The 23932-nt window shown below is 42.3% G+C and overlaps 1 protein-coding gene across 3 annotated transcripts in view; it reads left to right on the forward strand.

The window, feature by feature from the left end:
* LOC126412803 (RNA-binding protein 33-like) overlaps positions 1 to 23932 on the forward strand; it is a 236302-nt gene that overhangs the window by 147747 nt on the left and 64623 nt on the right. For all 3 annotated transcript variants that reach the window (XM_050082581.1, XM_050082582.1, XM_050082583.1), the window contains exons 12-13: positions 10296 to 10623; positions 18854 to 19014. In XM_050082581.1, the coding sequence (XP_049938538.1) occupies positions 10296 to 10623; positions 18854 to 19014 (489 nt within the window). The remainder of the gene's footprint in view (positions 1 to 10295; positions 10624 to 18853; positions 19015 to 23932) is intronic.

Raw genomic sequence — 23932 nt, forward strand, 5'->3', positions numbered from 1 at the left:
GAAACATTATCAAACGTAACAGTTATTGCTGTTAACAGTTGATCCCATATGATTGCACTGATATAATTTGTGTGTGTACTCATTAGGTTTTGTAGTTTGCTGTTAACTGCTACAAGTACATTATGTTTTTTGAGTGAGGAAACAATTTTGTGAACTCAAGCAGAAGAAATTGCTCAAGAACTTACCTCACACTTTTTGCTTGAGAGGATAATTTAATTTTCTGTCATCTTTATTTTAAAATGTAGAATCTGTCAAAGAATTGAAGTAAACATGAAAAATAAATCTTGAAGCTTGGCCCTGTTGCACTATGACCACTCTCGAAGATACATCTACTACATACATGCCAATAAAACTTTAAACCACAGAATAATTGGCCAGTTTCCTAGACCCAGTATTCTTCTAAGTGGCCAGCCTCCAAAGTGTTAAGTCATTCTGGACAGATGATAATGTTACATAGAAATCTGCCACACAAATTACAGCACTGAGAAGTTCCAAACATACCTACTTTTTACCAGTGTAAAAAATTCTTTGATTTGAACATATAATAGTAATTTTGTTAAAAGTGAACTTAAATACACAGTGAAGCATTTGCAGTTTAATGGAATATATGACTAGCTACATTTGTAAACAGTAAATGTTTAAAGAAACCTTTTTTAAAAATGAAGCCAAGGAATTAGAATGGGACACACATGTTTCACGAATTAAAATGTTTCTGACCGTACTAAAACACCTTTCAGTACTATAGTTCAATTCTTTTATCTTGGCGGCTCGCGCATGCCCGCCCAGACGCAGGAGATTGCTGCGCTGCCAGTTGCACACGACGCACGTGCCAAGAGAAGCAGCGCCATTTCATGAAGTAAAGCCACCAGGGCCGCATTAACCCTTTCGCTGCTACAAAGACGTGTTCCCTGCATTCCACGCTATGCGTGATTTTGTCACTGCACTGCTTGCCTGTGCAGACACATGGTGTTTCCATTGCTTTGACACTCTGTATCATTCAATTCCACAAAAACTATCTGGCCCAAAAATTAGATTTTTACGTATCTTCTTGACTGATACCTTCCCCCCATAAATGACTTAATTTTGTTTCGATGTTCAATGCAGTTATTATGCAGCATTAAATATAGTAAACCATTGCACAAAATTTTGAAGAGTTTGCAGAGGTAAAAGTCCATAGGGTATACTTTCCGTATGGTCGATTTTAGTGGCTACAACGTTGAGAGTGAAATGTGGACAAGATACCAAAATTTCATATAAAATTTACTGTATAACAATATCTCATTTAATTTAAGTACCACATAGGTGTCGTATGTAATATTGAGAAATATTCCATCTTTCGAGACTGTAACAAAAGTTTTATTTACACCAGGCACGTTTGGCTTTATTTTAAAGTACTTCAATCAATCAAAAGGAAGTAGACAAAATACATTAAACTAAACTGTGGACTTACCAAAACCTCAGTGAAGGTATGTTCTCGAAACTTCAACAAAAGCCCTTACCGAGCTACTGAGCATCTCTCCTCCAGATTCTTCCATTAGAGTTTATCTATCATCTCCGTAATGCTTTTGCGATTACTAAATGATCCTGTAATGAAGCGTGCTGCTTTCTGTTGGATCTTCTCTCTCTCTTCTATCAACCCTATCTGGTACGGATCCCACACCGGTGAGCAGTATTCAAGCAGTGGGCGAACAAGCGTACTGTAACCTACTTCCATTGTTTTTGGATTGCGTTTCATTAGGATTCTTCCAATGAATCTCAGTCTGGCATCTGCTTTACCGACAATTAATTTTATATGGTCATTCCATTTTAAATCACTCCTAATGCCTATGCCCATATAATTTATGGAATTAACTGCTTCCAGTTGCTGACCTGCTATGTTGTAGTTAAATGATAAAGGATCTTTCTTTCTATGTATTCACAACACATTACACTTCTCTACATTGAGATTCAGTTGCCAATCCCTGCACCATGCGTCAATTCGTTGCAGATCCCCCTGCATTTCAGTACAATTTTCCATTGTTACAACCTCTCGATATACTATAGCATCATCCACAAAAAGTGTCGGTGAACTTCCGATCGCTCTTACTTCGGAAGACTTCTGTCCATTGAGAGCGACATGCTGCATTCTGTTATCTAGGAACTCTTCAATCCAATCACACAATTGGTCATATAGTCCATATGCTCTTACTTCATTCATTAAACAACTGTGGGGGACTGTATCAAACGGCTTGCGGAAGTCAAGAAACATAGCATCTACCTGGGAACCCGTGTCTATGGCCCTCTGAGTCTCGTGGACGAATAGTGTGAGCTGGGTTTCACGCGATCATCTTTTTTGAAACCCATGCTGACTCCTACAGAGTAGATTTCTAGTCTCCAGAAAAGTCATTATACTCAATCATAATATGTGTTCCAAAATTCTACAACTGATCAACGATAGAGATTTAGGTCTATAGTTCTGCACATCTGTTCAACATCCCTTCTTGAAAACAGGATGACCTGTAACTTTTCCCAATCTTTTGGAATGTTAGACTCTTGTAGAGACCTACGGTACACCGCTGCAAGAAGGGGGGCAAGTTCCTTTGCGTACTCTGTGTAAAATCAAACTGGTATCCCATCAGGCCCAGCAGCCTTTCCACTTTTGAGCGATTTTAATTGTTTTTTTATCCCTCTGTCATCTATTTCGATGTTGTTGTTGTGGTCTTCAGTCCTGAGACTGGTTTGATGCAGCTCTCCATGCTACTCTATCCTGTGCAAGCTTCTTCATCTCCCAGTACCTACTGCAGCCTACATCCTTCTGAATTTGCTTAGTGTATTCATCTCTTGGTCTCCCTCCACGATTTTCACCCTCCACGCTGCCCTCTAGTACTAAACTGGTGATCCCTTGATGCCTCAGAAGTTGTCCTACCAACCGATCCCTTCTTCTAGTCAAGTTGTGCCACAAACTCCTCTTCTCCACAATTCTATTCAATACCTCCTCATTACTTATGTGATCTACCCATCTAATCTTCAGCATTCTTGTGTAGCACCACATTTCGAAAGTTTCTATTCTCTTCTTGTCTAAACTATTTATTGTCCATGTTTCACTTCCAGACATGGCTACACTCCATACAAATACTTTCAGAAACGACTTCCTGACACATAAATCAATACTCGATGTTAACAAATTTCTCTTCTTCAGAAACACTTTCTTTGCCATTGCCAGTCTACATTTAATATCCTCTCTACTTCGACCATCATCAGTTATTTTGCTCCCCAAATAGCAAAACTCCTTTACTACTTTAAGTGTCACATTTCTTAATCTAATTCCCTCAGCATCACCCGACTTAATTCATCTACAATCCATTATTCTGGTTTTGCTTTTGTTGTTGTTCATCTTATACCCTCCTTTCAAGGCACTGTCCATTCCGTACAACTGCTCTTCCAAGTCCTTTGTTGTCTCTGACAGAATTACAATGTCATCGGCAAACCTCAACGTTTTTATTTCTTCTCCATGGATTTTAATACCTACTCCAAACTTTTTTTTTGTTTCCTTTACTGCTTGCTCAATATACAGATTGAATAGCATTGGGGAGAGGCTACAACCCTGTCTTACTCCCTTCCCAACCGTTGCTTCCCTTTCATGTTCCTCGACTCTTATAACTGCTATCTGCTTTCTCTACAAATTGTAAATAGCCTTTCGCTCCCTGTATTTTACCCCTGCCACCTTCAGAATTTGAAAGAGAATATTCCAGTCAATATTGTCAAAAGCTTTCTCTAAGTCTACAAATTTTAGAAACGTAGGTTTGCCTTTCCTTAATCTTTCTTCTAAGATGAGTCGTAGGGTCAGTATTGCCTCACGTGTTCCAACATTTCTACGGAATCCAAACAGATCTTCCCCTAGGTCAGCTTCTACCAGTTTTTCCATTCGTCTGTAAAGAATTCGCGTTAGTATTTTGCAGCTGTGACTTATTAAACTGATAGTTTGGTAATTTTCACATCTGTCAACACCTGCTTTCTTTGGGATTGGGATTATTATATTCTTCTTGAAGTCTGAGGGTATTTTGCCTGTCTCATACATCTTGCTCTCCAGATGGTAGAGATTTGTTAGGACTGGCTCTCCCAATGCTGTCAGTCGTTCTAATGGAATGTTGTCTACTCCCGGGCCTTGTTTCGACTTAGGTCTTTCAGTGCTCTGTCAAACTCTTCACGCAGTATCATATCTCTCATTTCATCTTCATCTACATCCTCTTCCATTTCCATAATATTGTCCTCAAGAACATCGCCCCTGTAGAGACCCTCCATATACTCCTTCCACCTTTGTGCTTTCCCGTCTTTGCTTAGAACTGGGTTTCCATCTGAACTCTAGATATTCATGCAAGTGGTTCTCTTTTCTCAAGTGTACAGTAAAGCTTCATGCCCTCGGGAAAATTTATGGCTGTAGTTTCCCCTTGCTTTCAGCTGTTCGCAGTACCACAACAGCAATGCCGTTTTGGTTAATGTCTCTTTAATTTTCCTGTAGGCAGTACCTATTTTACCCCTAGTGAGATAAGCCTCTACATCCTTATATTTGTCCTCTAGCCATCCCTGCTTAGCCGTTTTGCACTTCCTGTCAATCTCATTTTTGAGACGTTTGTATTCCTTTTCTCCTGCTTCATTTACTGCATTTTTGTATTTTCTCCTTTCATCAATTAAATTCAGTATCTCTTCTGTTACCCAAGGATTTCTACTAGCCCTCGTCTTTTTACCTACTTGATCCTCTGCTGCCTTCACTATTTCATTCCCCAAAGCTAGCCATTCTTCTTCTACTGTATTTCTTTCCCCCATTCCTGTCAATTGTTACCTTATGCTCTCCTTGAAAGTCTGTACAACCTCTGGTTCTTTCAGTTTATCCAGGTCCCATCTCCTAAAATTCCCACCTTTTTACAGTTTCTTCAGTTTTAATCTACAGTTCATAACTAATAGATTGTGGTCCAGAGTCCACATCTGCCCCTGGAAATGTCTTACAATTTAAAACCTGGTTCCTAAATCTCTGTCTTACCATTATATAATCTATCTTAAACCTTCTAGTATTTCCAGGGTTCTTCCATGTATACAACCTTCTTTCATGATTCTTGAACCAAGTGTTAGCTACGATTAGGTTATGCTCTGTGCAAAATTCTACCAGGCGGCTTCCTCTTTCATTTCTTAGTCCCAATCCATATTCACCTACTACGTTTCCTTCTCTTCCTTTTCCTACCGTCAAATTCCAGTCACCGATGACTATTAAATTTTCGTCTCCCGTCACTACCTGAATAATTTCTTTTATCTCATCATACATTTCACCAATTTCTTCTTCATCTGCAGAGCTAGTTGGCAAATAAACTTGTACTACTGTGGTAGGCGTGGGCTTCGTGTCTATCTTGGCCACAATAATGCGTTCACTATGCTGTTTGTAGTAGCTTACCCGCATCCCTATTTTCCTATTCATTATTAAAACTACTCCTGCATTACACCTATTTGATTTTGTATTTATAACCCTGTATTCACCTGACCAAAAGTCTTGTTCCTCTTGCTACTGAACTTCACTAATTCCCACTATATCTAACTTTAACCTATCCATTTCCCTTTTTAAATTTTCTAACCTACCCGATTAAGAGATCTGACATTCCACACTCCGATCCGTAGAACGCCTGTTTTCTTTCTCCTGATAACGACGTCCTCTTGAGTAGTCCCCGCCCGGAGATCCGAATGGGGACTATTTTACCGAAGAGGACGCCATCATCATATAATCATACAGTAAAGCTGCATGCCCTCGGGAAAAATTATGGCTGTAGTTTCCCCTTGCTTTCAGCCGTTCGCAGTACCACAACAGCAATGTCGTTTTGGTTAGTGTTACAAGGCCACATCCAGACTGTTGCCCCTGCAACTACTGAAAAGCTGGTGCCCCTCTTCAGGAACCACACGTTTGTCAGGCCTCTCAACAGATCCCCTCCGTTGTGGTTGCACCTACGGTACGGCTATCTGTATCGTTGAGGCACGCAAGCCTCCCCACCAACGGCAAGGTCCATGGTTCATTTCGATATCTACCATTTTGTCATCTGTGTGACAATCTAGAGAAGGAACTACAGTGCAGTCTTCCTCTGTTTCAGTACCATTTTGGTCACAGTGTGTCGGGACATTTTGTTTTGATCCACCTACCGCTTTGACATAATACCAAAATTTCTTAGGATTTTCTGCCAAGTCAGTACATAGAACTTTACTTTCGAATCCATTGAACACCTCTTGCATAGCCCTCCTCACACTACATTTCGCTTCGTGTAATTTTTGTTTGTCTGCAAGGCTTTGGCTGTGTTTATGTTTGCTGTGAAGCTCCCTCTGCTTCCATAGCAGTTTTCTAACTCAGTTGTTGTGCCACGGTGGCTCTTTTCCATCTTTTATGATCTTGCTTGGCACATACTCATCTAATGTATATTGTACGATGGTTTTGAACTTTGTCCACTGATCCTCAACACTATCTGTACTTGAGACAAAACTTTTGTGTTGAGCCATCCTTTTTGTCACTTTTGCTAAACAGAAAAATCTTCCTACTTTTTTTATATTTCTATTTATGGTTGAAATCACCAATGCTGTAACCACTTTATGATCGCTGATTCCCTGTTCTGCGTTAACTGTTTCAAATAGTTCGGGTCTGTTTGTCACCAGAAGGTGTAATATGTTATCGCCACAAGTCGGTTCTCTGTTTAACTGCCCAAGGTAGTTTGCAGATAATGCACTTAAAAAAGTTCACTGGATTCTTTGTCCCTGCCACCCATTATAAATGTTTGAGTCTCCCAGTCTATATCTGGTAAATTAAAATCTCCACCCAAAACTATAACATGGTCGGGAAATCTACTCAAAATATTTTCCAAATTTTCCTTCAGGTGTTCTCCCACAACAGCTGCTGAGCCTGCTTTAACCGTGGCCTTCACCCAAATTATTTCACATTTCACATCTCCGTCAGTTTCCTTCGATACTATTGCATTTTTTATTGCTATAAACACGCCTCTCCCTTCACTGTCCAGCCTGTGCCTGCGGTATACATTCCAGTCTTAGTTTAGAATTTCATTACTGTTAACATATGGTTTCAGCCAACATTCCGTCACTAGTACCATGTGGGTATTGTGACCATTTATTAATGAGAGAAGTTCTGGGACCTTTCTATAGATGGTCCTGCAGTTTACTATTACCACATTAATATTGTCATTCCCTGTAGCGTATTGCCTACTGCTACCCTGTCGCATATCAGGAGGCGTCTTGTGGAGCCTAGGGAGGGAATTCTCTAACCTAAAAAACCCACATGTGCACTCCAAACGTACTGCGCTACCCTTGTAGCCACTTCCTGCATACAGTGCACGCCTGACCTATTCAGGGGGACCCTACATTTCTCCACCCAATAGTGGAGGTCAAGAAATTTGCACCCAGATCTCCGCAGAATCGTCTGAGCCTCTGGTTTAAGCCTTCCACTCAGCTCCAGACCAGTGGACTGCGATCAGTTCTGGGAACAACACTACGAATAGTTAGCTCAGATTCCACCTCGTGAGCAAGGCTTTCTGCCTTCACTCCACCAACTGTCTGTATGAAGTGAGGATGACCTCTGAACCCAGATGGCAGGAGTCATTGGTGCTGACATGAGCAACAATTAGCAGTCAGTGCACCCAGTGCTCTCTATCGCTGCCGGCAGGGCCTCCTGCACATCTTGGGTGGGATCCCTTGGCAAGCAGACAGAATGAACACTGGCTTTCTTCCCAGACCTTTCTGCTATTTCCCTAAGGGGCTCCACCACCCACCCAATGTTGGAGCTCCCAATCACTAATGAACACCCCCCCCCCCCCCCCCATGTGCCTGCTCGGATCATGCTGAAGGAGCGGCCACGTGTCCACTCACAGGCAGAGCGGGCGATGCCACACAGCCAGCCTCCACATTGACCCTCCACCTCGTGCGACGCGAACGCCGTTGAACCCACCACTCCCATTGGGGAGAGGGTGGCGCAGCCGCATCCTGAAGACGGCTGACTGTGGCCATCAGCACGTTCAGCTGTTTGCGAACGGTGGCCAGCTCCTCCTGCGTCCGTACACAGCAGCCACACATCCTATCCATGTGATGTAAAAACATACATGCCTCCCACTATACGATGCTTTAAGTGCTGGAAATTTGGGCACTTGTAGCGCCAGTGCATTTCCAGTGTCACAAGTAGAGACTGCAGACATTCACTGCATCTGAGTACTCCATGTTCCCCTTGTCCTGCCTGTGTCAACAGTGGAGAGCACAGCTCCCCCTGCTCACCGGACTGTGTGGTACTCCAAAAGGAGAGGAAAATTATGGAGTAAAAGACCCTGGACAAGATTACTTACTTAGAGGCAATTGAAACCTGTTAAGATGGTAACTTTTACACTGCAGCTACGACCACGTCACCCTCCCTGGCGATGGTAGTCCCCTCGGCTAGCCTCTCACAAAGGGCCCTAGGGACTCTACCTTCCAAGGTCTCCCCCCATATAAAAGTGGACACCAGCCAGTGGCTGAAGCAGCCAGAAGCTGCTGATCAAAAGGCTTCATGGTCTTCGTACATGAAGCTACTTCAGAGAAGCCCTCCCAGCAAATGCCTCAAGAGCAACAAGAGGGCAAACAGTCGAAGAAGAAGACTGTTAAGAACTGAGAGACTCCAGTTGCCGGCACACTACCACTCCCTACCAGTTCCGCGCCTGAGGACGCGGTGGAGATTTTGGCATCCCCCATTAACCTAGATCCTGTCAATGCTTCAGCTGCAGTGGAAATGGATACAAGCACTCAGCCAAGTGGCAGTAGGTGACCCTGAGGTGTAAACTGCACCCTTGGTCCCTTCTTGCCTTCCCAGACTAGAGGAAGCATGTCCTCCAGTGGAATTGCAGTGGTTTTTTTTTCCACCACATGGTTGAGTTGCGACAACTCTTAAATATTACACCTGATTTCTGCGTTGCCCTTCAGGAAACCTGGTTTCCAGCAATCCTGACCCCCATCTTTCTTGTCTATCGAGGATGTTACAAAAAATGTAATGTCTCTAAGAGGAAGTCAGGTGGAATATGCATATTTTTCCATACCTCTGTATGTAGCAAACTTGTGCCCGTTCAAAGAACTGTAGAAGCTATGACTGGCAGAGTGAGGACAACACACGAAATTACCATCTGCAGTATCTACTTTCTTCCAGATGGTGATGTGCCACAACATGTATTGGCTGCACTAATTTCTCAACTCCCTCCACCTTTCTTGCTTTTGGGTGATTTCAACGCCCATAACACTTAGCTGGGTGGCACCAAGATTACTGGCTGTGGTAAAGATGTCAAGAACTACTAACTCAACCCAATCTTTGCATCCTATATACAGGTTCCCCCACTCATTTCAGTGTGGCACATGCCACATACTTGGCTATTGATCTCTCTGTATGCAGTTCTGGCCTTCTACCTTCTATCCACTGAAGAGCTCACAATGACTTGTATGGTAGTGACCACTTTCCACTCTACCTGCCATCCCCGGCATCGCTCGCCTGGATGCCCATCTGGGCTCTTACCAAGGCTGACTGGGATGCTTTCGCCTCTGCTACCTCTGTTGGATCTTCATCGGATGGCAATATAGATGAGGTGATCCAGAACATTGTTTCTGCTGCTGAATCGACAATCAGATTTTAAGTGATAGGTGTTTCTGCTGCTGAATTGACAATCAGATTGTAAGTGATGGGATTCATTTGGGGTATGGTTTTCATCCGAGACCTGTGTGACCTTGGAAAAAGGTACTGATTACCAAGCAGTTTAGTCTCTCTACTCCCCCCCCCCCCCCCCAATCCCTATCCCACATATTTTAACATGTGAATCATAATAAAAAACCCTATTTGTGCCAGAGTGTTTTCTCTACTGCTGCATTTTATTCTACACCCCCGCCCCCACAACCCCAAACCCCAGTCTTGGTCCGTACCCGCCCTTCATCATGCCTCTTTCTGGCTCACTTCACCTTACCTTTTGCTGTAAACAACCCCACAGTCCAATCAAACCACAACATATGGACAATGTAGCTACGTAAGGGTGTGTGCCATGAAGAAGAATGCAAATGTAGGATGTTTATGTTCCTAGATACTACTCAATGCCTCCAACATATGAGTATTGGGAGTTGATGTCTTCATTTATTGCACTGCTTGTATTCCACACAGCATTTTCCATCTAGATGTAAAATCTTAGCTGTTTCACAATAATCGTATTTCTCTATGTGTCATAAACAAATTTCACCACAATTTGCAGTTTTTACCTATTATGACATTATACTTTGTGTTCCAGCGCATGCCAGACATGAGCAACTTACATGAAGTGAAGACCGTAGACACACTACCAGTACAGGCAGAAAGCACAGCAACAAGTACAGTAGCCACTGCTAGTACAACAAATGAAGAGGGAGATCAAGAAGATGAAGAAACACGGGAGTATCGACGTAAAATCGAAGAGCAGAAACGATTACGTGAGAAAGTACTTCAAGCAAAAGAAATACGGCGCATGATGGCAGCATTGGAGAAACAGCGTCTTTTGAAGAAACAGCAACAAGAACCGCAACAAGGACAAGAGCAGCAGCAGCATCAGACTGGTTCTGTTACTGAAAAACTCACTGGAGGTTGTATACAGTTTTATGTTATGAAATGCTTTAGCAGTAGTTGAGAATGGAGTATCAGGTGTAGCAACTAAAACAAATAGAACTGTTATTTTGAGTGGCTCACTGTTAATTGATGCAAAAAAATTCATAACGATCTGAGATACATTGTTTCTATATTTTTTCAGTAAAAATTCAGTTGTTATATGAGCCAAAGCAATTCCAGTTTTTTATGTCTTTCGTGTAAATATTTGAAATACCATTTTCCATACTTACAATTTTTTTGCATTTGATCCATAGTCCTTGTAAAACTCTCATATCTAAAAACAACTGCAATACGTAAATATTATTATTCCTTTAATATCACATCATTCTTTCCAAACATCACATTATTTTGTTGTGGTTCTTGTCTCGCATGCATATCATAAATATAGATGTCTTCAGTACATTTCTACAAATTAATGACAGTATTATGAAAAGGATAGCTGTCACTCAACATACAGTGGAGATGCTGACTCACACAACAAAAAGACTGTCAAAGCAAGCTTTCGGCCAACAAGGCCTTCATCAGAATTAGACAAAACACACACACACACACACACACACACACACACACATGACCACAGTCTCTATCTGCCAAGGCGAGACTTTACAGTGGACAGTAAAAATTGGTTGAGTCAATGTGGCAACATAAATAGCTACGTGACAAAGCATAAAAACGAAAATAATACTCTTAAAATTTTCAATGACAACATAAACTCATAGAAAATCAAACAACGGAAACTCCAGGATGGAATAATAACCACAGGCTCTAGCTGCCAAGTCTGGCCATGGCAGCCAGAGACTGTTGTCATGTTTGTGTGAGGTGTGTGTGTGTGTGGGGGGGGGGGGGGGGGGGGGGGCGGGCAACACTCAGTGTGATCCATCTATGTCTAATTCTGACGAAGGCCTGTTTGGCCGAAAGCTTTGTTTGACAAGAAGTCTCCTTTTTTTTGTGCCTATCTGCATCTCAGCATGTATGGTGAGTGGCAACTATCCTTTTCATAATATTGTCATTATTCCTTCCTGGATTTTCCATTTTTTTATTTTCTGTCAGTTAACGTTGTCTTTGACAAATTTAAGAGTATTAGCTTCGTTTTTGTGCTTTCTGTCACTTACCTGTTTAACTCGCCACTTTGACTCAAGCTCGGCACTTTGACTCAAGCAGTTTTTACTGTCCACTATTTGTTGATTTGCCCCCTCCCCATCCTCCTCTTGTGCCCCTCTCCGCCTATTGCACCCTTTGAAGTAGTGTGCCAGTTTTGTAGCAGTAGCCACTAATTACCAGTGACTACTCTTTGAGCAACAATGGTACTTCATTTCTTCACTATATTTAGTTTTTTTTTCCCCCCATACTTTGTGTGGAAATAGACAGTAATCAGTTTTTTAACCAAAGAATTTAATTGGATGGATAAAAAAATCTACTAACCAAGCAGCAGCAGAACACACATATAAAAGAATGTTGTAATTAGGCAAGCTTTCGGAGCCAGAGGCATTCTACATCTACATCTACATCTGTACTCCGCGAGCCACCTTACGGTGTGTGGCGGAGGGTACTTATTGTACAACTATCTGATCCCCCCTTCCCTGTTCCATTCACGAATTGTGCGTGGGAAGAACGACTGCTTGTAAGTCTCCGTATTTGCTCTAATTTCTCGGATCTTTTCGTTGTGATCATTACGCGAGATATATGTGGGCGGTAGTAATATGTTGCCCATCTCTTCCCGGAATGTGCTCTCTCGTAATTTCGATAATAAACCTCTCCGTATTGCGTAACGCCTTTCTTGAAGTGTCCGCCACTGGAGCTTGTTCAGCATCTCCGTAACGCTCTCGTGCTGACTAAATGTCCCCATGACGAATCGCGCTGCTTTTCGCTGGATCATGTCTATCTCTTCTATTAATCCAACCTGGTAAGGGTCCCATACTGATGAGCAATACTCAAGAATCGGACGAACAAGCGTTTTGTAAGCTACTTCTTTTGTCGATGAGTCACATTTTCTTAGAGTTCTTCCTATGAATCTCAACTTGGCGCCTGCTTTTCCCACTATTTGTTTTATGTGATCATTCCACTTCAGATCGCTCCGGATAGTAACTCCTAAGTATTTTACGGTCGTTACCGCTTCCAATGATTTACCACCTATGGCATAATCGTACTGGAATGGATTTCTGCCCCTATGTATGCGCATTATATTACATTTATCTACGTTTAGGGAAAGCTGCCAGCTGTCGCACCATGCATTAATCCTCTGCAGGTCCTCCTGGAGTACGTACAAGTCTTCTGATGTTGCTACTTTCTTGTAGACAACCGTGTCATCTGCAAATAGCCTCACGGAGCTACCGATGTTGTCAACTAAGTCATTTATGTATATTGTAAACAATAAAGGTCCTATCACGCTTCCCTGCGGTACTCCCGAAATTACCTCTACATCTGCAGATTTTGAACCGTTAAGAATGACATGTTGTGTTCTTTCTTCTAGGAAATCCTGAATCCAATCACAAACCTGGTCCGATATTCCGTAAGCTCGTATTTTTTTCACTAAACGTAAGTGCGGAACCGTATCAAATGCCTTCCTGAAGTCCAGGAATACGGCATCAATCTGCTCGCCAGTGTCTACGGCACTGTGAATTTCTTGGGCAAATAGGGCGAGCTGAGTTTCACATGATCTCTGTTTGCGGAATCCATGTTGGTTATGATGAAGGAGATTTGTATTATCTAAGAACGTCATAATACGAGAACACAAAACATGTTCCATTATTCTACAACAGATTGACGTAAGCGAAATAGGCCTATAATTATTCGCATCTGATTTATGACCCTTCTTGAAAATGGGAACGACCTGCGCTTTCTTCCAGTCGCTAGGTACTTTACGTTCTTCCAGCGATCTACGATAAATTGCTGATAGAAAGGGGGCAAGTTCTTTAGCATAATCACTGTAGAATCTTAAGGGTATCTCGTCTGGTCCGGATGCTTTTCCGCTACTAAGTGATAGCAGTTGTTTTTCAATTTTCAATTCCGATATCGTTTATTTCAATATTTTCCATTTTGGCGTCCGTGCGACGGCTGAAGTCAGGGACCGTGTTACGATTTTCCGCAGTGAAACAGTTTCGGAACACTGAATTCAGTATTTCTGCCTTTCTTCGGTCGTCCTCTGTTTCGGTGCCATCGTGGTCAACGAGTGACTGAATAGGGGATTTAGATCCGCTTACCGATTTTACATATGACCAAAACTTTTTAGGGTTCTTGTTTAGATTGTTTGCCAATGTTTTATGTTCGAATTCGTTGAATGCTTCTCTCATTGCTCTCTTTACGCTCTTTTTCGCTTCGTTCAGCTTTTCCTTATCAGCTATGATTCGACTACTCTTAAACCTAAGATGAAGCTTTCTTTGTTTCCGTAGTACCTTTCGTACATGATTGTTATACCACGGTGGATCTTTCCCCTCGCTTTGGACCTTAGTCGGTACGAACTTATCTAAGGCGTACTGGACGATGTTTCTGAATTTTTTCCATTTTTGTTCCACATCCTCTTCCTCAGAAATGAATGTTTGATGGTGGTCACTCAGATATTCTGCGATTTGTGCCCTATCACTCTTGTTAAGCAAATATATTTTCCTTCCTTTCTTGGCATTTCTTATTACACTTGTAGTCATTGATGCAACCACTGACTTATGATCACTGATACCCTCTTCTACATTCACGGAGTCGAAAAGTTCCGGTCTATTTGTTGCTATGAGGTCTAAAACGTTAGCTTCACGAGTTGGTTCTCTAACTATCTGCTCGAAGTAATTCTCGGACAAGGCAGTCAGGATAATGTCACAAGAGTCTCTGTCCCTGGCTCCAGTTCTGATTGTGTGACTATCCCATTCTATACCTGGTAGATTGAAGTCTCCCCCTATTACAATAGTATGATCACGAAACTTCTTCACGACGTTCTGCAGGTTCTCTCTGAGGCGCTCAACTACTACGGTTGCTGATGCAGGTGGTCTATAGAAGCATCCGACTATCATATCTGACCCACCTTTGATACTTAACTTAACCCAGATTATTTCACATTCGCATTCGCTAATAACTTCACTGGATATTATTGAATTCTTTACTGCTATAAATACTCCTCCACCATTGGCGTTTATCCTATCCTTGCGGTACATATTCCATTCTGTGTCTAGGATTTCGTTACTGTTCACTTCCGGTTTTAACCAACTTTCCGTTCCTAATACTATATGCGCACTATTTCCTTCAATAAGAGATACTAATTCAGGAACCTTGCCCTGGATACTCCTGCAGTTTACCAATATTACGTTAACTTTTCCTGTTTTTGGTCTCTGAGGACGGACGTTCTTTATCAACGATGATAATGTCCTCTCTGGTAAGCCGTCAGGTATTTTATCGTTTCGCCCAAGGGGGGGTCCCTCTAACCTAAAAAACCCCCGTGTGCATGCCTCACGTACTCTGCTACCCTAGTAGCTGCTTCCGGTGTGTAGTGCACGCCTGACCTGTCTAGGGGGGCCCTACAGTTCTCCACCCAATAACGGAGGTCGATGAATTTGCAACCATTATAGTCGCAGAGTCGTCTGAGCCTCTGGTTTAGACCCTCCACACGGCTCCAAACCAGAGGACCGCGATCGACTCTGGGCACTATGCTGCAGATATTAAGCTCAGCTTGCACTCCGCGTGCGATGCTGGTTGTCTTCACCAAATCAGCCAGCCGCCGGAAGGAACCAAGGATGGCCTCAGAACCCAAGCGGCAGGCGTCATTCGTTCCGACATGTGCTACTATCTGCAGCCGGTCACACCCAGTGCGTTCAATAGCTGCCGGAAGGGCCTCCTCCACATTACGGACGAGACCCCCCGGCAAGCACACCGAGTGCACACTGGCATTCTTCCCCGACCTACCCGCTATTTTCCTAAGGGGCTCCATAACCCGCCTAACGTTGGAGCTCCCTATAACTAATAGGCCCGCCCTCTGTGACTGTCGGGACCTTGCCGGAGAATCGGCCACTGGCCCAACAGGCGAGGCATCCTGTGGTGGCTCGGAAACGATGTCATCACCACTAGGAAGCACCCCGTACCTGTTGGAAAGGGGTAAGGCAGCTGCCACGCGGCCAGATCCCACCTTCGCCTTTCGGCCAGGCACGCGCGAGCCCACCACTGTCCGCCATTCACCCTGGAGTGATGGCTGACCGGTAAGATGCTCACTGCCGGAAGACACAGCGACATCAGGGGTTCCATGTGATTCCAAGGCCACCGAAGTAGGCATAGGTCTCACCACAGTTGCCCCAACGCCACTACGAGCCGACGCCTGCGCCTCGAGCTCGATGAGCCTAACAGACAAAGCCTCCACCTGCCCCCGAAGAGTGGCCAATTCTCCTTGCGTCCGCTCACAAAAACCACAGTCCCTACACATGACTATGTTTACCCTACTCTATACGGTGACAAATTCCCAAGATAATCTTCTGATGAGCTACTCTGATAATCAAGAAACACTCACTGAAATACGAGACGCGAAAACTACGCTAGGTTTTCCCAGAAAAACTATTTAAAAGCTAAGCGCAGCAAATAAGTACAAAAACGCTTTATACAAACAGTACTCGCTGCTGCTGGTGCTCTCGCTCTGGCTGCCACAAGACAACTGCTGATTCAAGTGACTAGTGGCTAACGGCCGCGAAACAAACAAAAGACGGTTTTAGGGCGCTTTCTGTTCTAAACGATCAAGAAAACACTAAGAAATCTAACACGAAAACTACGTAAAGTTTTATCAAGAACTGTTAGTTACTATGCAGAGCAGATAAACACAAATAGAATCCCTTCCTTAGTGGAAGGTCGTAAACAAAATGCAAAATAAACGCTTTATACAAACAGTACTCGCTGCTGCTGGTGCTCTCGCTCTGGCTGTCACAAGACAATTCCTTCTCATCCTGTGTGTTAAGTCTTCCCGTCTCCCCTGACCCATCTTTTTGGGTGTCTTTCCTGAAATCTACCACTTTCCCTAGACCTCTTCAGCCTTTATCCTTCACCCATCTTCCTTCCCCTTCAACCGTTTTACCTGAAGGAGGAGCCTCTGGCTCTGAGAGCTTGCCTAATTACAACCTTCTTTTATGTGTGTGTTCTGCTGCCACTTGGTGAGTAGGTTTTTTATCTATACAATTAAATTATTTTGTCTAAAATTGATTGTTGTCATAGTAATCAGTTATTTGCTACATTTGGTGCCTTAAATTTCTTTACTTGTCAGTTATTTGCAAGAGCTGTGCTTGTACGTAATTTCCACCACTAAATATGGTTAGGTTCTTTGTTGTATGGCTAAGGATTGTGACCGTTATGGGAACCTAATGGATTAGTTGACTGCTGTCTGGGAACATTTGAAAGTCGCATTGGCAACTGTCAGCTGGCTTCACATGGCTGTTGCAAATTACACTGGTGATAGAATGACAGGGTGACCTACTATTGCAGATGTGTTCCTGAACTAGAATGTGCTGACGTGATCCAAGAAAAATGTCAGTCTGACAGTCAGTGATTATTTGGTGGTGCCTGGTGAGTGCTGCTCAGATATAATGCTGTTTCACAGGGAAAGTCTTATCTGGGCCAAAAGATTCCTGCAGTTTATGAGGAACATCACTCAGTTGCCTCACCATCATGTTCAAGATGCGTCAACTTGAGCACTGTGTTTGATGGCCACTTTAGGGAAATAACATCACAGGAGGTGAAGAAATCCAATATTCACTCAGTGTACATCCTACACTGTGTGTGGCAGTGGTTGATCCTTGACAGTCAAAGTGGGCTTTGCGCAGGTGTTTCGCATGGTTGATAAGACTAGTCACTTAATGCTATTTTGCTAATGTTTCTATGGCAACACTCAGTGTGATCCATGTATGTCTTTCAGTCAGTCTTGCTGTAGCTGTTTGTGAGTCGCATTTGAAAGCTGACAAGGCACTTCTAGCAGTCAAGATTCTTCTCGTGTCATAAGAGTATGGGATGAATCTGTTCACCAGCTGAAAAACACCATCTCAGGATCTTCGGCAGATTGTTGCTCACATCAGCACCAAAGATGTACTTCTTGAATCTTTCCCTGTGGATAGAACATTCCATCATCTCTGACTCATCTTGATGGTGGCTGTACGGTTATCAGTCAAAGTATTGGAAGAAGAAATATTACTGTCCTGAACGCACCCAAAAGATGATGGAACAATAACACCAAAGATGTCTGTCATCTGGGATCTTGAAACTAATCGTGGTTCTCTCCAGGGACCAGTGAAAGATTAGCGAAACTCTTATGGATTTTCAGCACAACTTGTGATTAGCAACACGATGAGGAGAACCGGTGAGGGTCCTGTGGTCTGGAGTTGCATTGAAGGTCCAAACCAGAGAATTTGTCAGTTCTATGGTTAGCTCATTTGTAGATTCCTCTTCCTGAGCTAGACAAGGGAGACTTGTAGGGTTGCCCTACATACTTCAGACTTGTACTGTACACTCTAAATGACATTTTGGGCAGCAGATTGTGTGTAGAAAGCACATAGGAGTATTTACATCAGCAAAACTTAAAACATTGGTGGATAGAAATCCACTGTCTGAGAACCTGCTCGTGTATCAAAAGATGAGGAGTGGGAATATTAAAATCCTAGTGGCTAACTATCAAAGTGTCCAAAGCAAAGTTCCTAAACTAACCTCTCTGCAACAAAACAGTTACTCTCACATAATGCTCATTCTAACCATGAAAGAGATAGGTTACAAAACTCATTTCTGACTTAACTTTCAGCACTGCTCATCAGTCTCGAATCCTTTTTGACTAGTGTTAATACTTGAAGTATAAAAGATCCAAAGAAACACGGCTTATTTTGCCGTGTGTTCATTTAGAGAGAGCAATATTTCGTGGGGAGCTCATCCAACTCCAGTGGCAGCTGTTGCACAAGAGACATTATGTGTAAAAATGTTTCCCTCAGTGTGCCTATAATATTTTAGCAGTGGAAAGGTTTTGGTATCTTATCTCAGTATCTTATCTCACTATATCAATTTTTATTCTGACAGGTATTTTACAAGTCAAGTATAGTCTATGCCAAAATTTAAATTTTGTCATTTAATAGTGATGAAGGCCTTATGACCAAAATTCAGTTTTTTACCTTTGACAGTGGTTCTACAGTAAAAAAAAAATTGTACACAGTAGTATTGATATTACACTCCATGATAAAAATTCTTAACTTTGAGTTCTTTCTTACTATAAAACAGGTGTTGATCCGTCCAATGTTGAACCTCCTAAGGGAAATGCCATTGCAACAATTGTCAATCGCAATCCGGTACAGCCATTGTCAACGCAGGTTACTCCAACAGGAGTTCGCAAGCGTACAGCTGTTACGCGTGTTGGTGTAACTCCTACTGCTGGCATACAGGTATGTAAATTAATGCACTTTATTGCGTATCATAAACGTGATAAGCAGTAATGAAAGGGGGTGTGATGTGTAATACTCTTATGCAGCTGTCTGTAATTCAGAATAAAAGGAAAATTTTAATTCCTATACTCTCTTTCTCCTTATGGAAAAGTAGTTTTGAAGTTCTAGCAAGTAGGCGAGGGGTTCCCAGGTGGTGGTATGAAAGGACATTTCAGGTGGTACATGTTCAAGCAAGCAAAACATTTACTGATATAAGTAAAATTATTTTCATACATTACTGTATTTTGAAAGTAAAATGATAGTGATAAATCAGATTAATAAAAGGAGGATCTGTATAACATTAAAGAAAATGGATATACCGCAGAATGTTTGTTTTGGGCAATACACAGGACACAGGAAGGACGATTGTACCTCCCCACTGCTCCCTTCATTATTTGTCACTGTCTTGGCCATGAATGATGGGTCTTATTTTGAAGTTGGCAATATTGTGATTGGGTCTGGTCAGTGGTTATTCAGAAGTTGTCTTTGTCACTTTGCAGCTGCTGCCAACTTATGTGGTGTACCTATTAGTGGCAAAGTAGTAGTCATTGCGTGATAAATGGTTTATTGCTGTTACTGTCACTTGATTGGGCCATACAGTAAATGGCATTGTGATATGAAGAAAGCTTGCATGTGGAACCAGAGTGTGTGTAATTCAACAAGCTTATTCTTGACTACTATAACTGTGATGTGAAGTTTGACTTAATTTTTTTACTTATATGTGATTATGTTTAAAGTGAAGCATGAAGTGATTTTTAAGCCCGGATGCTCTTTGTACCTCCAATGATGCAGTTAAATAACCTAAACCTACACCTAACTGTGAGTATCATGAAAGCTGCTTACAACTTGGCCTTATAGTATAGGCCCACATAGAAACCAGTGATAACCCAATTCCCTAGTGCATTCTATACTTAGAAACACTTTCAAATCAAAGCATTGAAATCTTTTTTTATTTTTAAAATGTCATCAGAGGTCTAAGTAGTCTGAGTAAGTTGGTAAACCTGTTGACTTTGTTCAAAATAAATCCATGTCTTGTAAAAAAAGAATCCAAGTGCATGGCAGAGTTTACACTGGAGAACCAAAGAAACTTGTACACCTGCCTAATGTTGTGTAGCACACAGAAGTGTCGCAACACAACTTGCCATCAAGTCAACTAATGTCTGGAGTAGTGCTGGAGGGAACTGACACCATGAATACTGCAGAGCTGTCCATAAATACGTAAGAGTATGAGGGGGTGGCGATATCTCATGAACACCACGTTGCAAGGCATCCCAGATATGCTCAATAACGCTCATATCTGGGGAAATTTAGTGGGCAGCAGAAGTGTTAAAATTCAGAAGAGTGTTCCTGGAGGCACTCTGTAGCAATCCTGGACATGTGGGGTGTCGCATTGTCCTGCTGGAATTGCCCAAGTCCATCAGACAGCACATAGAACATGAATGGATGCAGGTGATCAGACAGGATGCTTACGTGTTGTCATCTGTCATAGTCATATCTAGACGTATCAGGGGTCCCGTTTCACTCTAACTGCACACTCCCCACACATTACAGAGCCTCCACCAGCCTGAACAGTCTGCTGCTGACATGCAGGGTCTGTGGATTCATGAGGTTGTCTCCATACCCATACACGTCCATCTGCTCAACACAATTTGAAACAGGACTCATCTGACTAGGCAACATGTTTCCAGTCATCAACAGTCCAGTGTTGGTGTTGACGGCCCGGGTGAGGCGTAAAGCTTTGTCTCATGCACTGATCAAGGGTTCACGAGTGGGCAGTCAGCTCCAAAAGCCCATATCGATAATGTTACGTTGAATGGTTCATATGTTCACACTTGCTGATGACCCAGCATTGAAGTCTGCAGCATTTTGCGGAATGGTTGCATTTCTGTCATGTTGAACAATTCTTTTCAATCGTTGTTGGTTCCATTCTTGCAGGATCTTTTTCTGGCCACAGCAGTGTCTTAAAGTTAATGTTTTACCGGATTCCTGATATTCACAATACACACATGAAATTGTCGTACGGAAAAATCCCAACTTCGTTGCTACCTTGGAGATTCTGCGCCCCATCGCTCATATACCGACTATAACACCACATTCAAACTCACTTAAATCTTGATAACCTGCCATTGTAACAGTAGTTTCCGATCTAACAACAGTGCCGGGCATGTGTTGTCTTATAGGCGTTGCCTCCTGTAGCACAGTATTCTGCCTGTTTACGTATCTCTGTATTTGAGTACGCTTGCCTATACCAGTTTCTTTGGAGCTTCCGTGCATTAGCACTGTAGTGACTACATAAAAGCCTCATATTTGGCTAGTGTAAGAACTGGAAAGGGAGGAAAACCTCACATGATCAGTGAGTCTCCTACTGCTTGTGGCTAGAGACATGGTTTAAGCAGCTTTTGAGGGGGTAAAATGGCCAAAGAAGTACAAAAAGTTTCATTAACCAAAAACTGTAAAAAGGAAAATTGAAGATGTGTTCCAATATTGAAGAAATGTTGTTGTTACAACTCCAGTGGTGCACATACTTTGCTCTTCAAATGTACAAGAATACAGTTGTTCCAAGTATAATGCAGTTACTCGTTTTTGTGTATTTTTACTATCATGAAGATTGAAGAAAGGGGTTTTTATTTTACAAAATTGGTTACAATTACTTGTGAAATGTAGGTGTTCCTTGGCTAAAATGTGTTGGTATTCGTACAGATGGGGCCAAGGCAGTGTATGGTCACTTAATGGGACTGGCAGTAAAAGTGAGCAAAGTTGCACCCGATTGTCAAAGCACGCACTATATAATACACTGACAATCATTAGCTTCCAAGGATATGCCCGAAACTCTTCATATTGTTTTGACAGGCACTGTAAATGTTATAAACTTCATCAAGGCAAGGGCTGAAAACTCACGGCCATTCATGCTATTCTGTGAAGATGTAGGATGCAAATTTAAAAGTTTGCTTCATTATACTGAAGCAAACTAGCTCTCTCATTTGGAATTTTGTACAATTCCTTTTTGTACAGCTATGTTGATATAGCACAACTCCAGTAATGCAGAATTACAGGGCAAATATTTCAGTTTTTAAATGTTAATACTCAGTCAGTAAAATCTGGTTTAAAAGCCCACATAACTAAGGACAAGAAGAAATCATGTTCTCAAAATAACAAGAGACTAATTTGGAAGCAGAATATAGGTTGCATGAAGGTGTCAGATATAGATAACATACCTGATATACAGCCTGTGGTAACATGCTGTCCCCAGACCCTCCACCCAACAATTTCCACTCCCTGTGTCCTATCAGCTCATCCCCATTCTCATCTCCCACCCTCTTTGTTTGCTGCCCTCTGCCAACACAATATCAAACTGCCATGTTGGTATTCTAGTCCCTGCACTCTCTTGCGGCCTCCGCCCCACCTGTAAACTGCTATCCTTCCCCTTCCCCAATCCTCCATATTGCTGCTTCCATCCTGCGTGATGGTTGCATTGTGGCACGGGCTGCCGGAATTAGTGATCATGTGTGTGTGTGAAGTGTGCTGGCTGGTTGAATGAATGATATGTGTGTCTCTTTTTCCGATAAAGACTGTCGCCGATTGCTTTGGATAACTGCCTTTTAATTGTGCCTGTCTGTACCTTCTTGAGGCTTGTTTATGGTAAGTGCCAATCTATTGTCTGATAGTGACACTTGGTTGTTGATGCAGGGACGGGCAGCAAGTTTCAGATTTTATTGCCAGTCTTGAAGCCAAAATGCAAACAAATAATGAATAATTTCAATGTAATTTAGTAAGCAACAGTTATGATAACACACAATTCATTGTAAACCCATTATGTGCATAGTTGCAACCATAGGAACTGATACAAATTGATTGTACATGTGTAGGCATCATAATGAATTGTGGCAAGAGAGGACCCGTGTGTGCACACAGGTGTATGCGTGTTTGTGAATGTTGTTGGATGGACACACACACACACACACACACACACACACAAGAATCAGAAAATTTAAAAGACAAACAAGATTCTGGGCAACATAATACTGGCAAGTCCTGGGTAAATTGCAAGTGATTATAGGAGTAAATATAACCCCTGAACAATATATAGGGGATAGGCAAAATAATGTGAACATTTGTACTTTTTTGGGAATGGTTTATTAATAAGGAGTTCGACTCCCATTTGCCCCCAGTACAGCTGCAATTCTTCTTGGAATATTGGCATATAATGATTGTATAGCCCCCAGTGGAATGTTATGCTGCTCTTCAATCAGAACCTCTTCTACCTCCTATAGCAACAACAGAGAAAGAAATCTGCTCTGGAGTCTGCGCTCCGATACCGCCCACGAGGGTTCGATAATGTTCAAATTTGGGGACTGTGCTGGCCAGGGAAGGCGCTGCAGTTCAGTTGCATGCTTCTCATACCACAATTGTACTGTCCTGGCTATGTGAGTGGGTGCATTATTGTCCTGAAATACAGCATCATTGTTGGGGAACAACATTTGAATCATAGGGTCCACCTGATCACCTAAAATGTTCATATAATCCTTGGTCGTAACATGGCCTATGAGAGTAATGATGTAATCTGCAGAATACCATGATATGGCTGCCCATAATGTCACAGTTCTACCTCCATGCTTAATTGTTGGAATCAAGTAATCAGGATTGTAGGCTTCTTTTTGACATTCTCCAGATATAAACCCGGCCTAGTGTTGGAAATGACAAAAACATTGACTCGTCAGATCATGTGACATGGTTCCACAGATCAGCCGCCCACGATTTATGCTCCTGACATCATGTTTTATGATTCTCTGTGTTGGTTGTCTCACTAATGGTTTTGGTATAGCAGCTCATCCATGAATATTCACTTTATGGATTTCTCGGTAGACAGTGTCAATAGATA

Source organism: Schistocerca serialis, chromosome 7, assembly GCF_023864345.2.
Source record: "Schistocerca serialis cubense isolate TAMUIC-IGC-003099 chromosome 7, iqSchSeri2.2, whole genome shotgun sequence".
Classification (NCBI taxonomy): domain Eukaryota; kingdom Metazoa; phylum Arthropoda; class Insecta; order Orthoptera; family Acrididae; genus Schistocerca; species Schistocerca serialis.